Source organism: Malurus melanocephalus, unplaced genomic scaffold (assembly GCF_030028575.1).
Source record: "Malurus melanocephalus ecotype Western Australia unplaced genomic scaffold, MMel_1.1 scaffold_138, whole genome shotgun sequence".
Lineage (NCBI taxonomy): Eukaryota > Metazoa > Chordata > Aves > Passeriformes > Maluridae > Malurus > Malurus melanocephalus.
This window is the reverse complement of record NW_026623370.1, coordinates 626773-652605: the sequence shown is the minus strand read 5'-3', so window position 1 is coordinate 652605 and position 25833 is coordinate 626773. Positions and strand designations below refer to the sequence as shown.

The 25833-nt window shown below is 41.1% G+C and overlaps 1 protein-coding gene across 6 annotated transcripts in view; it reads right to left on the bottom strand.

The window, feature by feature from the left end:
* Positions 1–23512, bottom strand: part of FHOD3 (formin homology 2 domain containing 3) — a 367917-nt gene extending 344405 nt beyond the window's left edge. For 5 of the 6 annotated variants that reach the window (XM_057371019.1, XM_057371020.1, XM_057371025.1 and 2 more), the window contains exon 1: positions 23010–23512. In XM_057371019.1, coding sequence (XP_057227002.1) covers positions 23010–23174 — 165 coding nt within the window. In that variant the 5' untranslated portion in view covers positions 23175–23512. The remainder of the gene's footprint in view (positions 1–23009) is intronic. The other variant, XM_057371023.1, reaches the window with a different exon arrangement.
* Between the last annotated feature and the right edge of the window lie 2321 nt (positions 23513–25833).

Below are 25833 nucleotides of genomic sequence, written 5' to 3'. Positions count from 1 at the left end.
AAAAAAAAACCAACCCAAATCTGAATGATCAAACAAAGCATAAAGAGCGGTTCTGACAGGCAAAATGGATCAAACCCACTAAGACTGCACATGGCTTTCTGCAGTTGACTGACTGGACTTCTCTAAATCTACCTAATTGATTTGAAGTGGATTTGCCTCCAAAAAAGATACTGGGAATGATCACACACATACAAGACCTTCATATGTACCTAGAACCTTTATGTAACTGCATGTCATCATCAGCCAAGCTATTTGTCAGCTTCAGAGCAAACAGCCTGGTGTGTGTACTCCAGCCCCTGTCCAGTGTTTGCAACTTGCAACATAGATCATTTTGACAATCTACCTCACAACAAACCCAACAAGTGGTTGGGTTTCCTCACAACGCAACTGGGCATGAAGCTGTCAAAACAGCCTAGGASCAGCTGTTTGGAAGTGTCTGATGCAGGCTTGCCATCAGACCCTTGCAAGTATCATGCAAGAACTCTACTTTAGGTAGCTGAGAATTAGCAAGGAAGGGGAAGATGCTATTTTGAAGATTAGACTGTCACAATTATCTTAGAGAAGCCCAGGGATATTGCACAGATCTGGTCCTTAGGGGTGTGTTGCTCCCAGCTGGCCTAGTCTACATGAGCTTTCCCTTCTGAAATTAATTAATTTAACATTTTGTACCACAGATAAGCCTTCACACCCATGTAGCTGAATTCAGATGCTCCTTGCAGCTGTCTGTAACAAAGTAACCTGGAATACCCTATCACATACAGAGTATGTCCTGAGCTCTATGGATTATCTGGTTTAATATTTCCTAGAAGATGCAGGAACACCATATTTGCACCTCACAAAACTAGGGATTTCCCAACTTTGTGATGCAGGACTTCTCTTAAATAAAAAAAAAAAAAAGAAAAGAACAAAGGGGAGAAATAAAAATCAGTAAGTACACTGATTTATGGCTTTTAGTTAAATGAGAATGTGGATGTGGTTTATGAAATGAACACGGCTGCATGTAGACACTTTTAATACTAAAAGTTGAAAAGAGTTTTAATGTTTTCACATGGAGAAACATGCCCAATACTTGAAGTTTGGAACAAAGCTAGGAGCAAATTTAAAACAGTGGGAAGAATCACACTTCCCACAGCAGAGGCAACCCTAAGGTGGTTAACCCACAGTCACACAGCAAGCTTCTGGCACATTCAGAAAGAGCAAATGTTCTCCCAAGCGTTAGATCAAGGCTTTCATCACAAAGCCCATCCCCTCTTTCCAAACATGGCCTTTTGGTACTTGTTTTGAGACTCAAAAGACTCAAAACAAAAATACATGCTTTCTTATAACACAATCATTAATTATATACTACCTTACACTAAAAAGATTACCAAGTTAATGAGTAATGATGAAAAAAATAGGTTTTCCTTCCATAAAGCCGCTTTAATCTCATTACAAAGTATCTGGCTCMAATAAAATGGAAATCTCTCCCCTCTGATAAAAACAGCATTTACACTTTGAGCAACTGGTCTGATGGGGAGAGACAGGTATGTCTCTCACTTCACATATTCCCTCTACAATCATGATACCGTTCACTGACTTAAAAAAAAAACACAAAACAGTAGCACAGCCATAAAACACAAGAACAAGTAAACACATTCAAGAAAAAAAAAAAACCCAAGCCATTAGTGTCTCTCTTCAGAATTGATTTTACAACGAATTACAGAAAGAACTAATTTATTTTCAGTGTGAGCTTAACCACTATTACAGCGCAATAATATAATAGAGCTTTACCTTGGAGCTGTTGCTATTCATCCTTCCAGTTTCATTCACTACAGGCAAATGTCTCAAATAGCTCACACTCTCCAGTGGAAGCTAGCTACAATCAAAAACTCTGAAATACGAAGCACAAAGCTCTGTTTTATTCATRGTGCTTTTGTTTGCCAATTAATTTGAAAGCAATTTTTAGAGTGGGAAGAGTAGCTTGGCTTGGTTAAGCTGCTCTCTTAGACTACACAGTAAAGGACAGAGGTATAACCCACTATATAACYATAAAAATTAGCATATAAACAACTACAGTTTGCAAAGCATCAAAGTGTTTGGTGCCATTCTATACCCACAGTGTATACACCACTGTAATTTTATCAGCTCTGCAGGGATGATGTCATCTTCTCCAAGAGCGTGTAAGTGAAATAAGAAACTGTTTCTTTCAACAAGCAAGAAGGCCCAAACCTTTTGTTTATTTTTCATAGAATCATAAAATCATTTAGGTTGGAAAAGACCTTTATGATAATCAAGCCTAACCATTAACTATAGCACAGCCAAGTCAACCCCTAAACCACATCTCCAAGTGCCACATTTACACACTTTTAAATACCTTCAGGAATCATGACTCTACCACTTCCCTTGGCAGCCTGTTCCAGTGTCTGACCACCCTTTCCATAAATAATTTTTTCCTAGTATCCAATCTAAACCTCACTGATGCAACTTGTGGCCATTTCCTCTTGTTCTGTTAACTGGGAGAAGAGACTGACTCCCACCTCACTACTGTCTTCTTTCAGGCACCGGTAGAGTGACAAGGTCTCCCCTGAACCTCTTTTTCTCCCGACTAAACTATCACAGCTCCTTCAGCTGCTCCTCATCAGACTGTGCTCCAGACCCTTCAGCAGCTCCACTACCCTTCTCTGGACACACTCCAGCACCTCACTGCCTTTCTTGAAGAGAGGCACCCAGAACTGGACACAGAACTCAAAGTGTGGCTTCACCATTGCTGAGTACAGGGGTACCATGACTGCCCTGGTCTTGCTGGCCACATCATTCSTRATACAAGCCAGGATGTCAYTGGCCTTCTTGGCCACTGGTGCAYACACTGGTTCATGGTCAGCTGCTGYTAACCAGCACCCACAGGTCTTTTTGCACGGGACAGCTTTCCAGCCACTCTGTTCCCAGTCTGTAGTGCTGCCTSAGGTTGCTGTGACTCAAGGGCAGAACACGGCACTTGGCCTGGTTGAACCTTGGCCTTGGCCCTTTGATTCAGACTGTTCAGATCAACACTCTGCCCAACCTGGTGCTGTCTTCAAACTTTCTGARGGTGCACTCAATCCCCTCATCCAGATCATCAGTAATTATATGAAGCRGGACTGGCCCAAATAAGGAGCTMTGGGGAACTCTGCTTGTAACTGGCYGCCTARTGGTTTGTAATTCCATTCACCACCACTGTCTGGACTCGACCACCCAGACAGTTTACCTGCTATTTTTTCAGTACACGCACCATCCCCTCTTGAAACACTAGCCCTTCTCTATTTGTAAGGTGCAAAACAAGGACTGAGCATTGGGGATGCATTCAGAAGGTGCTCCGTGAAAGAGGAGACAATTTTGAAATTCTCCACAGGTGCTTTGCTGCCGTAGTTGGTTGGTGCACAGCCATGGCAACCCTGRGCACCCAGGAGCATTCCTGTGGCCATGGATACTCACTCTTCTGTCTGCAGTCCCTCTGGATGAACTTTCACATCCAGAGCAAAAAAAAATAAATTAAATAAACAAAACAAAACAAACAAACAAACAAAAGACAAGAGGCAACATTCAAGCCCATCCTGGCAGTAGTCCAAAGGAAAAAACCAAACAAAACACATGCCAACAAAGGAAGATCCACAGATAGGAAAACTGCTGACAACCTAAGTAGCAGGAAGTTTTTGATGATCCAAAAGCCATTGTGAAGTCCAATTAAAAAGAAAACAACTGCTATGGTTGCTCAGCTTSGCCAGACAAGGAATAGCTGACTCAGTTATCCTGAAACAGGAGAAAAACGAACCTTTTTGTCATGCATGAAGAAGGTTCAAAGTAAGAAATTATAAAAACAGTTTTCCTCTCCATATTAAATAAATAATAATAAAAAAAAAACCTAACAAAAAAAAATTGGAAAACATTTTCATCATGTGTCAGCTCAGTGCAAAAAACTGTGCACACAAGACTTTCCTACTCTTCCTTTATTTTGAAAATGATACTTTAATTTCTGTAGCAGAGGATTTCAGGTTGGCCTTTTTGCGTCCTTTTTTTCTGAAGCATTTCATTGCTCTTTGCTGGTAGAGAAAACATCCTGCTAATTATTATGTTTAAATACATGCTTCAAACAGTTTTCAGGTTATTTGGTTTTAGACAGAGAAATAAGCCCCAGATGTTTCACTGAGAAGGTTTTCCACCAGGAAATTCGTGGCCCTTCCAGATGTCTCAAATATCTAATAGCCCAAACTTATTTTTCCTTCATGACAGGCATGAATATGTTCTTTCCAACAAGTTGCTTATGAGGTTATTATAAATGTATCCACAGGTTATGGGTGCAGACTGCACCAGATGGATTTGGGATAATTTCAAAGAGTGAGGAGCAATTAAGCCTTCCTAGTCCTTGCCTATTGGAAGTATTTTGCATATCTGTATCCTTGTTTGGCGCACTAAGACACTAAACAAATTTTGACAGAAAAAATCTAATTAAAAAATATATCAACTCTATTTGTAATTACATGAATAAATAACTTTTGGATGTCTTGCAGGCAGTAACTGCTGCCCCTTCTCCCCACCTTTGCTAATATTATCTCTGTACCCCGGTTATTGGTCATCTTCCCCCTCAAATTGTTTATCATGTTAACATGATCCAGTTAAGCTATCAGAAAGTGCTCTGACATTCCRGCTTCAGAGCTCCAACTTCCATTTCAGACCTGAGGAAAGGCTCACGTACCCACCTAGGAAAAGAACACTACTTCTCTTTGCATCTTTGTCTTTTTCTCCTCAGGTAGTGCACAAGAATTCCAAACAAGCAATGCTTTTTTAAAAACATTGAAATAAGTCAGCTGTCAGCTTGGGAAGCACTGTACAAGATGGGGTTTGGAGGTTTATTTAATGTACTCTTGCTGGATTTTTCTGGCAGCGGCAGCTCCTAYTCCTCATAGATACACAGGGCACAATTCCCACAGAAAATACTGGGACTCTACATGGCCACCTGTAGGAACAGACAGATTTTGTGAACAGATTTCTTAGCTGCAAAAATATATTGATAAATATCAAGTAGGAAAAGACGAAAGTCCTGATTTTTAGGGAGTAAACAATAAACTGTTCTCAGTGGAATAGGAGTCGGGTCTCTATCATATTCATGGTTAAACATCAATTTCTCATCCTCACCCTAAGCACAGCTCTTACATAAATCTCCACAGAATTATCTTCAGCACCTCCTGTATCTCAGAGCAGATATTTCTGTTTCTCAAAGCAGAAAGCTCTGGCAACATAGTGCACAAGGATTTGCTTAGAGTGTCTTCAGAGCTAGAGCTCTGAAAGCAGTCTTTTCTTGTCTCAGTTAGCTGTTTTTCTTGAACACRCAGAAAGAAGATAATATTTGATTTGTAATTTTTTGTAAGATTTTGTATTTTTTATGCACAAAGCTGGGCCTTGAACTGAACTAGCAAAAATKTTTAGATCTTGACTTTATGTTCATTGGGCCACAAAACACTTTTAATAAGAGAATGAAATCTATGGCATTTCTCTTTTATTCTCTCCTTTTCCAATTAGACATAGTGTTTATAATATGAAATTGCACTATGTTTATGGCCAGAAATTGAACCGAGCAACTGGATGAGTAACTGCAAGCCCTATGCACCAACAGAAAAGTTAATAGATACAATTAATTGTCCTGACTGCCCTTCCAGAACCATATGGAAATATTGATTACCAGTATATAAACAGTCCTTCTTTAGAAACCACTTATTAAATAATCGAGGTAGGGATTGTAAACAGCCTAGGGGTAGATCTGTGGTCAATTTCCACTACACTTTGCAATTATTACRTAAGTGGCAACTTTGTCCTTACACTGGAGGCGAACCACAACTCAAAGTCCATCACTGAAAACAAAAGCTAAGATTGCTCCTAATACATGATAGACAGAAATCTTGGGAGTGAAGCTGTGCAATTTACACTTATGTTGGTTCTCTCAATGCTGTTTCTCCTGTCTGTAATAGACCAGGGAAGCAAAAATCTTTTTAGGCACATTATGTGTGATTTTGGCCACAACAGRCACTGGATTGTGAATTTCAGGAACTTGCCTGGTTTCTGCCTGTCTCCCTCCTCTGACATGTTTGTTACACTCAACCTGGAAACATGGCCTGTTACCACAGGTCCCCTAAGTGCCAAAAAAGTGGAAATCAGCAAGTCCTGGCACAAACACTCGCTATCCCAAAAGCAATTTTCACRTTTCCAGTCTCATCAAAGGCCACCTGGTCAGAGGCTAGAGCAGCACCTCAGCCTCTGTAGGGGATGATCAAACTGTGACTGAGAAGCAGCGCCACGCTATGAAGGCATAGCTGGCCACCCCTCCAGAGAGCTGGCAGCAACGGGAAGAAACTGCCCACAAGAAAAGGGTGTGACACCACATCAAGCTAAACAAGACGTACATTTTGGTTTGGGTGATTTTTAATTCATTTGATTTTTAGCAGACTCACTTCACTAGCTTCAGTCGTGGTTTAAACATGCGATGTGGTCCCCAGTGGTCTTCTGTCAGTTCTTCCAGGAAAGGTGGTCAGAGGCCAGCCTATGCCTCAGCCAGCCAGACCAAGGGCTCACCCAGAAATCTAAAGCATCAGTGGATTAAAGATTTTAGCTGCTGGGCATATGCATAACTTTTTCATCAGTACTTTTTCAGTACTGAGATGGTCTAAATTGTAAAGATACTTGTATACCTTAATGGCCCAGTAGCTGTGGGACAGKAGGGGTCCCTGCTAAGCAAAGGCAACCATTCAAACAAGAGTGACAGAAACAGCTCTCAGTCACACAGTTTGGTCAGACACCAAACCAGAAAACTGATTCCATAAAACAACAACAAGGCTTACACAGCACAGAGGGTCCCACTGCAGAAATGAATAYAAGAGAACCTCAACATGCTAAGAGCTAGCCCAGATATCCCTGCTTCTCTCCCACTAAGCATTGGCTAGAATTTAGCTTCAGGTGACACAAGTCAACTTGAGAACGGTGCTACATTTCACATAAAACATTCAAGAGATTATTTTCCCTGGTCATAGACCTTTTTGGTACACTATGATCATCTTTCAAACAGTGTAATCAAGTCATTCAGCAATTTCAGTCTAGAAAGATCAGCCCTGATTGCTAAACAGCAGTGTCATGATGACAAGCTGACCCTGCTTTGCTTGAATAGACACAGTGATTGCTGAAATCTCAACAGGATGTGAAGAGAAAGGAATCTATGTTCATTATTAGCTATAGTTGATCTTCTGCTGGGAGGGTTTTTGGTTGACAAACCACTGCTGAGTTACCCTTAAATATGTCCAGCTTTACATAGTTCTGTGTTCTTTGGTGACATTTCATTTGTTTCCAAACTAAAACAACGTAAAAAAATCCATGTAAAGCCTATAGCAGCKGTTGGATGACTCTTATTATAAGCCCAAATGATGGCTTGTGACAAAACAACCACTGCAATACCAAACAGGGGTATTTACTTTTTCCAGTTAAAAGAAAAGGCAGAAGAACTATCAGGTTCAATAGACAAGTATAAACCAGAAGCTGCTTATTCTTCAGTTATGAATACTGAATAATTCAACAGCATGATCAAAAGCCACTAACAAAGGGGTAACAGACAACAAAAGTATATAATCGTAAGAAAAAAAAGAAGAAGAAAGCATTCATACAGTCACTAAATGTTCATTCAGTAGCCAAATGGTATCTACAGTATATTTGAAAAAAGTACCTTGGGTTTGGAAAGTAAAACAATTACAGTAACTTACACAAGGATAGCATTACCACAGAAACTTACTGTTTAAGCCATTATTTCACAATAAAGAGTTCTTAGAAAAATAACATTTGAAAGTCCAGCTGAGCTGCACATTAAGCCCCTTTTCATGGCCACTACTCCAGTGCATCCAATTCAAGATGATTATAACTTCCAAGAAAAAAGTCTTCTCTGACTCATATGTAGAAAACCCCTGCAAAGATAGCTAAGCAAGCAGGAAAATGGCTTTCAAGTACCAGTTATTCACCACTATGGAGACTCACAGGAAAATACCAAAAGTACTTATTGTAAGACCTGTAGTCAACGTTTTAGCCTGCACTGTACCATCAAGAGCACAGAAAAAACATCCCCACTTTTGACAACTGTCCTGTTACAAGCTGTTAAATAAGACTAAATATAACTCAAATATATTTTTCCTGAGAGCACTTATCTAAAGCACTTATCTAAAGAGTCTGTCACTACATACGCCAACACAGTGTTCCTTCAAAAGCAAGTATTTTGCAAAAAAAAGTATYTTCCCATCATTCCTTTTCTATGGTCTCTCCCAAAACCTGATGATAGTTCAAAAAATCTTGTTCTCAAATCAAAAGTTTAACTAAATATGATATTTTTATTTAGGTTCTCATTTATATGTTACTTCTTTACTTTCTTCAATTTAAATCTAATTTAAATCAATTTAAGTCAAATTTAAATCAAATTTAAATTGAACAGCAAAAATATATACTGCTTTTTAAACAGAGTTGTTACTCATTAATATAATTTCAAATATCAACAACATTCTAGCAGGAAACACAACATTTAGAAGACTCTTAAGCCTGTTAGAAGAAGTGCATCGCAAAGGGAAGTCTCATTAACACATTCCCCCYGAGAATGATAGAATTCAACATGCCAAAACTAGGGTGACTGCAGCCTAGGTCATACCGTGAAACATCACCACTGTCCTGCATGCTGGATTTCTATTTTTAAAACAAACGTGGAATTGTCTACATTTAACAGTGACAGCCCACTCCAGAGCGGTGAGGAATGGAGTTATAGAGCCCTTCAGGCAAATGAAACTGAACATTGGTAAGAGCCCTGTTCAAAAATCAACTGCTTAAGCAGGTACTGACAAGACTATCCTGATAAATTCTGTAAAACTTTTCATCCCAAAAACTTTTCCAACAAGCATTCAATTAACCACTTTCAAATACCTGAAGTTTACACTTCAGACAAAATTGWCTGTCTAGATACAATTTTATTGCACTAAGTGGGCATTTTTAGTACATTGGACTAGTATATTAAAATCATAGCTTAAACATGTTTCACCTAATRTACAGTAAAAAGTCAGTTTTCCTCTTAACAACTTTAGACACTTGCTGCTCTGACATTGATGAGACCACGCCATAAATATAATTTTTCCTCCACACAAATAAAACAGCTGGATACCAACTCATTTGTGAAATGAGTTGCAAAAGTTTTCTCAGGGGCTGGCTGAAGTATAGCATTAGTTCAGGCAAGTTGGACAGACTTCATATTTTTTTTTCCAGTCAATAGACTTATTTCTTAAYCTTATTTTCTCTTACAAAAGCTTGAAGAATTTAAAGACAGATAAATAATTCGCCTGCCTCCAAATCATAAAATAATAAATTGAGTAYGAACCTTTTTTATCCTGAACCAGAACAAAACAAGGTGCCAATAAAAGATTGCTCATCAGCTTAGTCCTTTGTTTTGTATGACTTTAGAAGACTATGCTAAGGGCGTAATTTAACACTCAAAGGAAAACTTCATAACCAAAACATTAACTCTATAATCTGCAGCAGAATATTGGCATTTAATCTTCATGCCAATTTTGCCATTAGGAGTCATTCAGCTGAAATGCTTCCCCTAGAATCCCAGACACCGCTGTCCTCTACCAATCCATTCGCTCCTGCACCCAGAGAGACAATGTACCATGCTCCTAAACCTCTTGTGTCTCTGGGAAGTTGAAATGGCTATGTTCCAAGACTTGATACAGCAAAGAAAATTTGTTTTGTATTCTTCATTATACCACAAACATACATGTGCATCCAAGGGTGAGGTAGGCTTTCTCTGTCTTACAAAGGGTTTGTTTGGTTCTTCSTTTTGGTCTAGCATAGTAGCTCTACCAGTTCTGCCCTTCAATACTAATGGGCTTCAAAGCTTCAACTCTTTTCTACTTCGAACAGAAGCTCTTCATTTAGTGACCTCAAAAAATTAACAAGTCATCTTTATGTGACCCACTGCAAGCACCTCTGCAACCAAAAGCAAGCATTTCCCAACTGTACCTTAGGAATATCGSCAGGAGTACACAAGACTTTCAATATTAGGTTGTACTGCATGGTTTAAATGTAATTTCATTACTTGCTTATCTTTTGGTTAGCACCGGAGGTTACAGTCACACCCTTTTCATAGATGCCCCTCCAGAAACTGCTTTTGAGAATCAAGCAATTACAATGCTAATTCTGGGTTTTGAATAGCCCTTTTCCTGAAAAAGAACAGACCTTCTCCAGGTTAGTTTTCTTCCTCTTCTACCTGCAGTACAAGAAAGGAGTTACTTGAGACAATTGTCCTATGCACAAAATGTCCATCAGCATGGTGTTCCCCATTCAAAGTAACAAAGTAGTTATCTTCAGTGGCCCAAATCTGTCTCCCTGAGGTGGATAATTCACAGCAATCTTCAAACCCACATCAGTTTTGAGCTGAGCTTGTGCCTTCTGATATAGCACAGGCTGCAACACCAAAAAGCAGAAAGGGGATGGGAAGAATGAGACATGGCACAAACCATAGAGCCTGCTTTGCTACACAGGCCTTTATAATTACCCCAACACCTCCATGTGTTTGTATAAACATTCTGTGGTTGGGGATTTGCACTTCCCTCTCTTGTCCATAAGAAAAACAAACTAAACACAGTAATTAGCTTCAATAGCATCTGATTAAGTAAATAGGGTTTTCCGTTTCCATTAGAAGCTCATAAAGGCARACACTAACATGAGCACCACTCAGGTCATTGCCCAGTGGTGACAGCTTTACAGTCAAGCCAAAACAGGTTCCACTGCAACAGCAAACACAAGTCGAATTCCCTGGCAGGACAGGCACAAGTTCATACAACTATGCTGTTACCAGCTATGGTAGGAAATTCATGCCAAATCACTCAGACTTGCCCAAGCAGCTAATTACTCACAACCAATCTCAAAATAAATTCCATCAATATTTAACAGAGATATCCAAAAATAAACAAGGGGTTTGGTTTGCTAGAACAKATTGTCCTACAAATTATCTTGACATAACACCCATTCACAAGTTACAAGTAACAAAACGYAGTCTTACAAGAGATACTAAATTTGGCTAGCAACCTGCTCATGATTGTATTCTTGCCTCTGGGCCAGGAAAGCTTAATAAGTCTTTCCCCCTCCTTCCTTTCCTATTGTGTACCATCACCCTACTACATCAGTCTTTGGCTGTCTCAGAAATCTGCCTTCAGAAATAACCTGAGTCCCACAACTTATTAGTAGCCACATGGAAATACAGGATTSAATCAGTCACTTTATTCAAAGTGTCAAACAACCAGGCTGTTAAAAAGTACCACAGAGGCATGGCTTCAATAATAACCTCCTATGACTCACCTACAGAACATACTGCAGTCTTGACTATTCTGAAGAAATGGACAAATAATCAACATGAGAAAACAAAGGTAGGATTAATATTATTTTGATTGCATCGACATATACACACAAATGTACAAAAAAAGTAATCTTTTTACAGTAATTATTTGTAGCTTATTTTCCCTTTCCTGATTGTAACAAGTAAACATAGAGACTGAGTACCTGTCAGCCTTCATCCGACGCTAGCTCCTTCAGAGGAATTCAGTTGTTCAGTTTTTTTTTTTCCTTTTGAGTAGCTCTTTAAATAGTATTTTATAAATTAGTGTTTAATAATCTCAGACAYTTAGATTATTGTTTTTATTTCAAGAAATCTAATTTGGAGATGAAGAACATGAAAGCACAATTTTAATCAATCTCCCTTGAAACCTCTTAAAATAACACTAGCTGATGACTACTCACAAGATAGTAAGCTATTTCCCTCTTGTCAGCTGCATATATCTTTCTGAAAGATTTGTTAGAATATCAGTGACAAACCATAATCACATAAAGGAAGTAAATATAGCTCAACTTACACTGCACTGAAAAATACTTCTAATCTCCTTTTTGTCACTCGAATCACACCTAGCTGTAATGATTTCCAAATGCTATGCTCTATTACAAGTGRCTTTCCCACAGAAGCAACATCAATCTAAAGAATGGGTTTAAGGCAAGGACATTCTTTCAACAGCGTACCAGAACTATCAAAGAATAGTACAGTAGTTAATTTATTTGAGCTGTAACTGTGTGAGCCAAATTCATCAAGTTAGGAAAATACCTTCTTCAAGCATTAAATCCTAGAAATCATGGGACAGCATTCTGCCTGTGGCCTTTGTCAGCTTTTAATTATGTCATGTTACCAACAGACTGTAGAGTGCCAAAGTAGAGTGCAACTGATAGCACACAGAATGTCTGAGTACAGCCTATTTTTAGCCTGCAATTCAATCAGCACTCTTACAATGGCAAGGATTAAGTCCAAGACAGCCACGTTGCTGTATATAGGGCAATGCAATTACATGTTGAAACATGTTGAGAGAACGTGGTGGCAATCAGGAGTCAATGTTGGGAGGAGCAGCACTAGACAGGCAGCTTCTTCATGGCAGCCAATGTCTTTACTGGCACAGCACACACTCCCATCTTGCCCATCTTTGTTAATAGATCACAAAGGAAAACGTTAAATCAAACGACAGTTTTACCCCAATTTCTTTTAATATGATTTAGTGCTTATGACACAACACTTTGGCAACCTTGAAAATCAATACCCTTCTACCTTCATTGGCAGCTGTTCAGATGCCTTTAGCACTGTCAACACTGAGCAGCCCCCTTCAACCCTGCCTGAGACAGCTCTGGCCTCATCCTGTGCTCTCCTGAACTCTTGTGCTGAGGTAGCAGTTACAACATTTGCAAGGATGCTTTTAAATATCTGTCTCTCATAACATCAAAAAAAATTTAAGATTTTCAAGCCAATATATTATTTTTACACATTCAAGTGCTAACTCTTAATTAAAAATGTTACACTTGCTGGGTTTTTAATCTTCAGGAGTACATTTTCAGGCTTTTYGCATCCAACTATAAAGACATTTAAAATTAATAAAAGGAACCTTGCTGTGTAACAGACAGCATCAGACTTGGAACAGATAGRACCCAATGCTTTGAGACCATCAAAACAAAAAAAAGTGACACCACAATGCWATTGTTTATTCTCTAGGATATAGTTAGAAGATTCACCAAACAGTAATGTCTTTCACACACTAAAACTATGGCTGAATACTAATCAATTATGTGAGGAAGCATATGACTGCATTCCATTACCAGTTCTCCAGGAGCATTAATCTTTTTTGATACAGCCTCTGAAAACTAGCCTAAACAGTATCYTCTTCCTCTTTATACAAATGACCATTAGGAAACACTTCCTTCAAACCCCTTGATGAGAGAGAGAAAAACACTACAAGGAACACGTACATGTTCTGAAGACATTCAACCTAAACACATATACAAATTATGGGCACATCTAATTAGCAAAGAAAGAATTCTGTATCCTGAGATAAYTCTCTCCATTATAACAAGCTTCCAGATTTCAAACTTACTACAGGTGATCATTTCTCCAATARGCACATTTTTGAATGCTGATCACTTCTCTTTAGCCAGCTGAAATGAAGGCACCAAAAAAACCAAATTCAGAGTCTCTGAAAAATAAGTTCAGAAACTCAAAGATATGGCCATATCTAGGCTTAACATAAATTCACATTCACAACTGGTGGCTTTTTCATCCACATTTCAAAACTAAGCAAAAAAATTCMAATTAAGAAGACAGAAAACCTAAAAGCATAATTCAGCAGCACCTGAACTGAGAAATCCATCTTAAGTCTCAGAAACGATATTTCTTTAACTTCTAAAAGACCAGGATCTTCTTCYACCACTTTCCACCACAACTCTCAGCTTTGTCAGAAAAATGACTCATTTTTCTTCCCCAGGAAAGTTCAGTCTAGAAGTGTAACTACAGTAATGCATGCACAAGGCAGAACAACATTCAGTAAACCCACCATACAGTAGCTGAAACAAAACWGCAAACTGACTTTTTAATTAGGTTAAAAAGAGCGACAATTGAAATTAGCATCTAAATAAGAACACATTAYGTCTAAAGGCAAGAAAAACAAATCTAAGTCATTACTTCAAGCTCACATCCATGCAAAAACAAAGGGGACAAAACAAAGCAAAAATAATGAAGAATACTACAGTATCAAGTGAAGGCACTATATATATATATATATTCAAGACACTACAGGAATGCTCAGGTCACAGGCAAACAAAATTGTGGATACTAACCCAGAAGAGCTGCACTTCTTTCTGCCTTGTACAGTCACAGACAAAAACACCTCATGTATTATAATCAAACCAGAACAAAAAAAATCACAGTAAGATGAGTCTTTCAACTGTGACCAGCAATGAWCATTACAACACATTAATTATTTAGAATGCTAATACAGGATAAATCAGTCATGTCTGTCTGAAATAAAATACCATGTTTCACTCATACACAGTTTTTCCACTTGTGAATGAAGCCTGCCTGCATTTCGTGTAGTCACCAGAGAATGCAAGTGAGGCCACTTGAATTTATAACTGAAGCTCAAATCAACTAGTACCATGGTAGACTACTTGAAAAAGAATGATGAAAAACACTAAAAGAACATATGCAGAGACTGAAAAGCACAAACAGCATAATTTAGCAGTGTGTTTTCTTCCTCAGGAGTATAGTTTTTAAAAAAACACCCATTTTCAAATCATAGTACAATTTCCTTTAAAGATGCCTCAATTAGGGAGTTTGATGACATGTGCCTCATGCGGGGGTTTTCTGAAATTCAGAAAGCCTTAGGACCAGCCCACTGTCATAACCAGACAYAGATGAATCGGCACCTCCTTGGCACTCACTACTATTAAGGACTTCCCAGTCCTTGCATCCTTTTGAAGGTGACCCACTTTAAAAAGATAAGTAAACCCAAATTAAAACACAAAGAAAATSCTTCAAATTCACTTTTTATAAACAATAGTCAGATAAAGTGGTCCTCCTTGCCTGTGAGGCAGAGCAGCACAGATGAAACTCACAATTTCAGGAATCTCAATTCTCTGCCTGGCAAACCTGGGTCTTCCCAACTGAGAAACCAAGATCTCCTATAAAGAAAGCAGAGGACTCAAGATTTCACAAGCCAAGTCCCTCACAATGCTMGAGCTGAAGGGGAAAATAACAACCCTTTGTGTGTGGAGTCAAAGGTCATGCTCCAGGGCCAGCTGCTGCAGCATGGTAATAAACAGAGGGTAGATATGTAGTTTTTTCACTTTTTTCACTTCCCATAAAATGCCAATTCTTTCCAAGTACTAGAAGTCTAATTATGCCTACCCCATAGCTAGACTGGGTTCAGTGTTGGTGCTTGGAGAAAATTCAGAACTTTTATTCCATGTTAACAAAAACAGCCACAAGTCCCCATTTGGCATTTCACTAGCCCAGATGAGATGCCTGTTGGTTTCTGATTGCACACTCTATTGCTATGCTCTTTCCTTGCAAGCCTTGCAGTAATGAAGTAAGAAATCAGACAATATATGCTTTTTCAACTAACTTTACCTGSCATATGACCCTTAGATGAGCAACCTGGCTGTCACAACTATGATAGCTACAAATGCCTTCTTTGCCAGCCCTCAAATCATGCCAAGTGGTTCMCACTGAACATGCTGAGAAACCCCACCAGAGTCTAGGAACTTCAYCTTCTCCTTGCAGGTAACAGTCATCAAAAAAAACTAAACACAAAATCTTYAGGCATCTCACCAGCAGCTGGAGCAGCTACTCTACCTCATGCTGCTACTTGTGGCTGATAGTGTATTTACAATTCTAAAGAAAAATACTTAATTCCTCAATTTCACTTACAAAATTGAAGGGCTTATTAGTAAATCTGAAGCAACTAGCTTCAATGAACAGCATGGAAATGTCCCTCATTTTTATTTTTTAACCAGTATCCAAGTTTCTTAAAATTATCTTTTTAAATGGCATAGTCTGTAGTTTCTGAAAGAGAAGMCAACACAGAAACCAAAATGAAGGTAAATTTTCTTTCCTAAATAGCAAAATACAAGCTATCTGTAAGTGCATTTTATTCCAATATAATCATGCATGCTGGGTACAAGAGGGAAAGTGTGTTGCTTTATCTGTATCACTAGCATGTAAAATGATGACCCATATGACCAAAAGATTGCCTATGTTTAACATTGCCTATGTTTAACATGAGCAACTAGGCATGCAGGACCAAAATTAGCGATTTCCCAAGACTTTGTAGAATAAAATCAATAAATACCCTCCTCACAAAATAGATAGAGGGTCAGTTGAGATGTAAGACTACTGAAGTCGAGTAATCATACTGAAAGCAAAGGAAAAAGTCTAAGCTGATTTTTCCTTTGTTTAAAAAAGCATCCTTAAAATCCTTAAAAGACAGAATTACTTCTTTTTGAATGTTTGGAATTGGAAACAGCAATGCATTTTATTCATATATATGTGTTAAGCTGATGACATGTGGAAAGTGAGCTTTCAAGTCTTGCTCACCTTTACTTCAATAGTTTCACATGCCAGATGGTTGCAGATGTTTCTAGGTAGCTGGGCCCACTAGAGAGCTCACTGCTACTATTGTCCCAACTTGTTCCACTGCTAAAAATATGTAACAACATTTTTTTCTGTCTTATTAATAACTGTAATACAATATAAAGTTAATATTAATATAACCCAATCCAGGTTGTGTGGAAAGTGATGACAGAAGTGTAAGTAGCTGGCACTCTTTCCTCTGAGCTGGTAATGAAGTAATATCTTAGCATATGGTACAGCCTACTGAAGCAGCTTTTACCAAAGGAGCTGTATAGCCCCAGCCCAGACTACTCAGGGTCACTTAAAAATTAAAACACCTTTTGAAAGGGTAGAGGCACCCACCTGTCCTGGCTGAATTCGAGCCAGAAAAGTGGACTGTAAAACCAAGGAGGGTTGTCATAAGTGATAAGGTGATGCATGGGTGAATTACARCCCAGCTGCCTTGCATACATCTGCACAAAGGTTGTAATGCTCATTGTCACAACCCAGTGAGTGAGATCAGACAGAAGGAAAAGGGACTCTCATTTAGATCCTAATTACTGGCAAGGTAGGATGGCTGTGGATGCATCAGGAAGAGAAAACTCTTCTTTAGCGCTGTGAGAACTTYTGTTCTTATTTAGAACAACACAAGAAGGAGATTGCAACATGCTAAGTCACACATCTCTGACTATTCTTTCACCAACATAGATATTAACTGAACTTGTCTTAGTCTGTTGCTCCGGTGAATCCATCAGTAATTTTCATACAAGAATTTGGATGAAATGAGATATCTACAAACTGGTTTTGAGAGAAAACAACAAAATTTGTAGCTCCAAGTACGAGATTTATGGTAGGATAACATAAAGGTCAGACTTCTTCCGCTAAGAACCTCCAGGAAACACAGGATGATGCAAGTTTCCAGAGACTGCATCTGACCAATCTGTGATTTAAAAATTTAATGGAATCCTGAGAACTATCATTCTTGACATGGAGCTTTATTAAGGCTCTTGAGMTATGATTAGCCAAACAGAGTGACTTGCAAGAAAGGTGTCAAAGTMAGGAACTGAATCTCTGGGATAGATCTGTGTCCCTACTTTTATAACACAAGCCTAGATCAAACAACTGAACTGAACTACACTTGTCAAAACCATAACTTGTCAGAAGAACAAGGTTCTTCTTGCCCTTTTCAAAGGCATCTTACCCTAAACTGCCAGAGGTAAAGCCCAGCATTTGACAACACTTTGCATCTATTGCATGGGTATTTCTTCTCCTTCGAAGACCCACACAGCAGAAGACAGTAAGCTTCTGGGAGACTGAGAAGCTTTTCACAGTTGTGCTTCTGGTAGGGTGTTTATACTCCCCCAGAAAATGTGCTTCACACAGGACTGATGCAGCTTGTGCTGTCAAGTCCTCAGACAGAGCAGTATCCTACCCGCCACTGCCCTCATAAATAATTCCCTAAAAAATTCAAGCACACACAACTGCCACAGGAATTTGTCAGCTCCAGAAATACTTGACTAGAGTCAGAATACATTGGAAACCTRTTGGAAAACAACCATTGTGTTAAATCCCCTCTTCTGTCAAAGGATGAAAAAAAGGCTGATGACCACCTGCATAAGGGAGAATAYGAAAGACTTGTGTGTCTTTACAGCCCTCAACTAAAATATTTCCGTCCCTCAGCAGCGACCCTTGCAGAAGATATCAGCCAGTTTCCCCTAAGTGTGGGTTCATTTTCCCTGGGAAAATGACACGATTCCAGTTTACGTCTTCTATTCTTCAGCTCCCATTAACGACACAATGACTACACCCAAAAATGCTCTCTTCAGAGAACATCTGCTCTGTACCTCCATCAAGATCAGGATTCAAACCATGTTTTTTTCTTCTGTTTCTGCCTAGCCTCTACGCACCAAGACACTATTACTTAATGCCAAGGAAACCCAGGGAAGAGGAGCCAGCTGTTAGGGGTTTACTGCTCTCAGAGGACCTGAGGCTGTTGCCAGGATATAACCTGGCACAGAGTTCAATGCCAGAGCTGAGCTTCATGCCAGGACACAACCAGTGGAACAATCCCTGCTATCAGTTTACATCACACCATGCCTCAGAATCAGCCCTGGCTTTAATATAGGGCTCAATCACAGCAGCTGAAGACAGAAATGTGGATGGCTTCTTTATGAATGAAACYCCTGAATCCCTCTAGCACTCACTGGATTTATTTGCTTATACCACTGTTTTCTGAATGACACTGTTCCTAATTACAAATTCTTGGAAGGGATTTGAACACAGAAGTTGTCTCCAGTATTCTCAGAGGGAACAGGAGGTCAAAACAATTATCCTTATGGCACARTAACTCTCCACCATCACCACCAGTAAGTACACCATATGCACCATATGGAGATTTTGTTTTGTTTTGTTTTCCATTGTTACACAAAGTATTTTAATGATGTTTTCTTGATAAATCAGGCAGTGTGATGTCCTATATTATTGTAAAGAAGTATTTCTTGTAGAGCTGCCCCAACACTGAACACTACTGTGGCATGTGAAAACAGACTATGGCAACATACTCAGCATGCTGTAATTACATGAAAAAGTTATAATGAAGAAGATCTCTAAAAAAAGCACACCACTTGACATCGGCCATGTATATATAGCTACTCTCCTGAGCGACCCTATGTCAGCAAGTCTTAAGTATCAAATAACTCAAAGCAATTCAAAACCAACAAASCAATGAACTGAATTAGATACAAAGAGCATTTCTGGCACTGGGCCTGAACCACAAATTTAGACCCAGTTCTGAATTTTCCCAAGATTCACAGAAATGGGCAAAAGGGACATCTAAAGTCAGAATCCAGACTAGAGCCAGTTCTACTTGATACACCAGACAGTAAGAGCAACCTAAAATCCTCATAAACAATAAAAGCCAAATTCAAAATGGCACCTTAGGCTGCCAAATCAATCTAGACAACCCACAAAAGCTCTGCGACGTGGCGTAGTTGCTCAGCAAGAATTTRTAGATGTGGCTAAATATACTATAACAGAATTTGTGGTACTTTATTGCATCATCAACTAGGATAGTGTATTATCATCTAGGACCAAATCACTCAAAACCATGGGGGACAGCTGAAACAAGCATTCCAGACAGCAGCACCCTGCCCCATGAGGCTCAGTGTGCTGGCCAAACAGAACTGAGCACAACCCAATGAACAGCAAGCTGCTGTTCTCACATCCAGAGATATGGATGTAGAAGAAGGTATGTGCACAGAGAGAAGCAGGGAAAAAAAGAGTGAGGGAGGAGGGAGGATACCATTAGGCATCCAATTCCAAGTGAAAGAAAGATTGCAGACACTCTTCTTATCAGTTTTCCCTATCAACCAGCTTAGGTGTTCCACATTATTCAGGGTGGTAAAGACCATCCCAGATGTTATTCTTTGAATTCAGTTTCTTAACTTCCCTGAGAACCTCCATAAGGATCTAAAAACACTTCCGCTCAGAAGACAATGTGTAGATCTACACTTACATCCAGATTCAAGTAAAATTGTAAGTTTAAAGAAAAGAAGCAGTAAAACCAACATGTGAAATTGAGTTGTATTTTCAAAGAACTAGATTGAAGAAATCCTGCCCTTTGGAGTCAAGCTAGAACATCTGTTGGTTACAAAACAGCTACTAATGAATACTATGATAGGTCCAAATGTCAAAGCATTTTTCGTTTACTTTTTTAATCGTTTTCTTAAAAATGGTTTATCATGTTTAACTTACAAAGATTTGCAATATACAAGTTGTTTTACTAACTACAAAAATACCATCGTCACTAGACTGTCATCATTGCTAATTTCAAGACAGCAATGGCGAAATCTGACCCCACTGAAGTGAGCTGGATTCCCGCTACTGACTTCATCCTCTCAGCAGTACATCATCTACAAGATGTGCAAATCATCCAGTGATGTGAAGGCAACAAGTTGGCACCTCTGTTCAGAGAGTAAGTGAATGTTGATCTAAGTCAAGAGATGGCAACTTGATACCCAATGGAAAAAAAAAAACAGCATTGATCATTCAAACTTGCCRGCAAAAAGGCAAACAGTTTATAAGACTTCAGTAATTATTTARACATTGGTGCTCCTATGCATTTCATCATCATCATAGAAAGGCTTGGGTTGAAAGAGACCTTAAAGTTCCAACTCTCCTGCCGTGGGCAGGGACAGCATTTGAGCTAGAAACTCCTAGGTCTGTTTCAAGCTATTTTGCACTAGTTACCGTGATGATACTAAATGGACCATCAATCCATTATCTCACTGATTTTTAGAGTAATTAATCAATCAAACCTCAGATGTGTCAATGTGAACCGACACCTGAATTTCAACCTATGCTCTGCTTTGACAGCTGCATTCCTCTGGGATCACAGAYCCTGATCTCTGGGTGAAACTGAACAAAATTCTTCTCAGTCTAATGTCTCACTCAACTAATGCGGTGATCTTCTATTTATCAGTGAATATGGTCTTGAGGAAAAGCTGTAGAAAGAATATGTCCACCTYCCAAAGATAAAATAGAAAAAGAAAGCAACACAAAACAGTTTATTCTACAGAATTACAGGTGCAAATATGTAATGTCAAACACAGAAATGCTGCCCTAACTGCAAGTGCAAACAAGGAACTACACTTTCATTATAATGAGTAAAGGTAAACAAGTCTAATCAACACTTTTCTTTTGTTTGTTTTGTTACCTTGCAGAAGCCAAGAGAAATCCAAGAGACATAATTGAGGCACTCCAGAAACAGGCAGTGGCTCTTAAACACGAAGGTAACTGTAACCATGTAAGCAGATTTCAGTGAGCCTGCCTACACCCTCACAACAGAAACAAATTATTTCAGAGACCCAGAAGCTCAGATTAACAAATCACTGGGCCAGGATTTGAGTCTAGCAGAGCAACCATCTTTCAACAGCCGGGTTTACAGCACCTCTAGGGATTTAAGCYATCTCTCACCCAAAGTTTGTCAGTCCACTTTCCAAACATTCATTAAACTCGAGAAACAYTGCACGCAGAAAGACTGGGCAGAAGTTAAGCATATAAAAGTGGCCATCGATTCTGGATGGCTCCTAAAACACTGAACCAAGGTGGTGGTGGTGGCGTTACTGTATAAAGGTATAAAAAATTTCCAGGAAAGGTATTTGAAGCAAAGCAAGACATAACACAGTGAAATACCCTTGAAAATGAGGTTGAATTCACTCTAAATCCAGATTTTAAACTACTTCTTTATTTACTTCAGTAGGTGTCAGAATCCACTCTGCCTTTCTTTTAATTAGCTCTAACTCCCCCAAAAAAAGAAAAAAAAAGCCTCCCTCGAAAACAATGGGACCACTCTGAATTGGGGACGACGGAGCACATGAAAACAGAATTGACCCAGCGCACCAAGAGCTTCCAAAGTTTTTGTGCTTTAGGCAGAGCTCTGTTCACTGGGTGCTGTATCCTTGGCAACTATTATGCGAGGAAACCGTTCTACAAATGCAAAACTTCTGTCTGCTCCATGAGCTTTTCTCTGAAATACTTTTATGGGGTTTTGGATATCCTTAAATCTAAGGGGACACACAGCCCTKTGTCATCTTCCTGCAGGCTCCCATGAGCATAATACAACAAGTGATGTTAAGAGAGTATTTTCCTCCCACTTCATCACAGAGCAAATAAAAGTTTTACAACTTTTACTTTGTAGCGGGAAAAAAAAAAGAGAGTGGACATTTTTTTCCTTTCTTCTTCGGTACACTCTGCAGAACTAATGTGCAGATACAACATGATAACGAAAGGACATTATTAGTTTGTCAATCAATGGCATTGCTTTGAAAACTAAAAATTCAAGGATAATGCTCTGGTGACTGACTTCAAGGGCAGAGCTACAGATGCCAGCACATGTATCAGAGGAAGCACGCAAGAAGAGATAGGTAAGAATTGACAAGGGCCATGCTGCAGCTCTTCGCAAGAGGGACTAATAGCACCGATTGTTTCAAGGGCAGCAGACGCTGCTATTTTTACCAAAGCCCCGRCTGGAGCTGCCTGGCTCATTAAAGCTCACCACGGCAAAGCCCGGGTGCTGCCGGCGCGACCGTGCTCGGCGCAGCCCGGCTGGCCCGACACAGCGCCTTGTCCCGCAGTGTCCCCAAATACCCAGACACCGCCAGCGAAGGACAGGCACCGACTACTCGATACCCAACTTGGGCTTTGCTCTGATGAGGTTTTTCTTCTCCTGGGGAAAGCGTGAAGCAGCCACAGCTACAGCAGAGGCTACAGCTGCCCTTGGGGGCGTTTGGGCACACAGGAGAGTGGCAGAGGGAACCCCTCCGCCGTCCCCCGGGGCCTCTCCCCAGGACTTTAGGGAGATGCCGATACTGCCGGGGCGAGGGGCAGCCCGGCGGGGGCACAGGAGCCGGCAGAGCAGCTCCGCAAGGGCCGGGGGCCGCCCGCCGGCCTCTGCTCCCCGCTGCCAGCCCCTTCGCCCGGTGCCCCCCACTCACATCCCCCTGCCCTCCCCCGGTACCTTCTGCGGGGCGCGGAGGAGGCGGTGCACCCCGGCCAGCTGGGTGGCGAGCGGGATGTCCTCCCGGAAGGTGTAGAGGGGCGGCCGGGTGGGCTCGGGGAAGTTGGTGCTGTTGAAGGGGTCGGTGTCATCCAGCAGCTGCACCCGGCACACCAGCGTGGCCATGGCGCATCCATGCACGGCCGCGGCCGGGCGCGGGCGGGGAGCGGCACCCCCAAGTCACCGGCACCGAGGTGCTGCCTGCGCGCCCGCCGCCGGCTGYGAGCGGCACTCCCCTCCCCGGCGCRGGCTGGCCGGCAGCCGGCAGCCTCTCCCCGCGGCTCCCCGAGCGAGCGCCGGCCGCCTCACAGCCGCCGCGCCTCGGGGAGGCGGCCCATGGCCCCTTCCGCGCCGGGATCCACGAGAGCGAGCGCGCTTCAGGCCGAGAGCGGAGGAGGCGGCGCCGGAGCCGCGGGGCGCGGGCAGAGCGGCGGCGGCGGCAGCAGCAGCTCCCCCATTCCCGGCCGCTGCGCGCCGAGCGGGCAGCGGGAATGCCGCGGGCAGCACGGGCAGCCCTCAGCGCCGCACAGGGCCCACAGCGCCTCCCTGCGGCCGCGCCGCCCGGCCCCTCCTCCCCCGACCCGAGGAGACCTCCCCGCTCCCGGTGCGGGAAGAGAGAGCGGCCGCGACATCCCCCGCCTCCGCCGGCCGGCCCGGGACACAGGGGGGACACCGAGAGGCGGGGAGAGACAGCGAGAGGGGCGAGCGGGCCCGCCAGCCGCGCCTGCCGCGCCATCCTTGGCTCACGGCAAAAGGGCGCGTGTGCTGAGCTCGCTCTTGCTGCCACAAACATCCCGGTGTAATATTGACCCGGTTCCAAACAGAAGCTTTAAATAATACCTGTTAAAAAAATAAATAAAAAAWTTWWAAAAAAGTTTTTAGAAATTGACCTGAAACCTGGGTATTCGACACAAGATTTTTTATCTGTGCTTGTACAAAAGCCTTTCTGCCCTGAGCTTTGCTACATGGGGTTCTTTTGTTTTCACAGAGCATAGGGCTTGGGCAGACTTCCCATCCCAGCCAGGAGACTGATGTCTTCGCATCTTGGCTCTMTCTTGCCTTAGGCTTGCTCTTTGCATCTTTCAGGGGTGAATGGGGACCAAGTGCCAGCGCTTTGGTGGGCACAGGGCAGAGCCTTGTCCACTTCGAGGTGAATCTGTGCTCTGTTACCCTGTCTGCAACCTTTGTGGTGGGGACTCAGGATGCGCACCCTGGTCCTCTCTCTTGGGGCATAAAAAGAGCCATAAAATAAGTCACAGGAGAAACACAGAGAAGGAGGGTCTCACCRTCCCTGGGGGAATGGCTGCATTTGCACACGCTGAGCATCTGCCCAAGAGGATGTGCCACGCTTTGGAGCCGTGATTCATAACCTTTTATCCTTCACAGACGGCTGTGGGGCAAGACTTACTGTGAGAACTGGGGGATTTACCACAGAAATGTGTCTTAGGCAAGAAAGCATGACCTATAGATCATAGTGTTTCCATGAAGCAACAGTTTCCTCCCAAAATGATTACTGGCTTGAGAGTATTTGTCAGAAMTGAGACAAAAGGGGATTTCTGTCCACACGTGGTCTGTCTTTCTGTTTCTGTTATTCTTGGGACTAACTTGCCATGGTTCAGTTTTGCCAGCAGTTATGCATAGTTTCAGAAAAGAGACGTTGTATGTGTTGAAGTCCTGGTTGTGAATTTTGCATCTAATTAATTAATTAATTAATTAATTTAAAATTCCTGTTGTACAAAGAAATGTACCAAGAAGTCAGTCTCTAGAGAAAAGAGTATATGCTGCATATCTGTCTGCTTATTTATGTTGTATTTTTTTGTCACCATGTGAAGTGAAGTTTAAATAGGGTATTTTGGTTTTATAAATCCTAATTTACTAAATTGCCATTGAACTTCCATTTTTGTAAAGCAAATTTGTACATTTGCTGCTAATCAATGGTTAATATGAGGTGGCAAAAGAYTGCCATCCTTGCTGTTCATTGGATTAATCCTGACTTTTGCTAAATTAATATATGGCATTTGCCTCATTGCAGAGGCATTAATACTTGGAGGGCAGTTTTGAATAAATCATGGAAGCCAAGATTTTGTATAGAATCTATGTTACAGCATCAGTTTATCTTTTCTCCAATACTGAAAAATTGAAACAAAGGATGTGTGCAATCTGTGGAGCCAGTGGAAACTGGATAACTCAACATCTAGCCACAGATCCAAATCCCATAAGGAAGAATTAGACCTGGTATGTTTTGATCTTCAACTGGATTTCCAAATCCAAGGTGGCCAGTGGAGATACATTTTACAACCAGGAAGGAAGGAAAATAGAGCAATGCAGCCRTGAAAGAAAGGATCCTGAGTTAGCTAGAGCTTTGAGGTGCATCTTTTTCTTGATTGCAAATACCCCCAAACCACTATAAACCCATGGATTTCAAAATCTGGGTTTTAYTTGTATTTTAATTCAATTAATACAGGTAGAAAGAGAAAACAAATCTGCTGGATGAAAGAGAATAACACTGCAAGGTCAGTGAGGGTGAGCATAGAGGGAGAGATGCACACCTAAATTCCACATTTTAATTGTTTCCCACCTTCCTACATGTTCTTCAGAGGCCTTCTGAATCTTCAGTCTCTTTCCATCAGCCTAATCCAGGGCTGTTCAGTTTGCTCCCACCTCTTCCAGTCACCAGTTTATGCTTCTGTTGCAAAACTGTACCTTTGAATAGTCCTTTGCTCACGCATTGCCTGCTCTGCAGACTGCAGTAAAGTGCCCTCTCCTCTCTCCTCTCTCCTCTCTC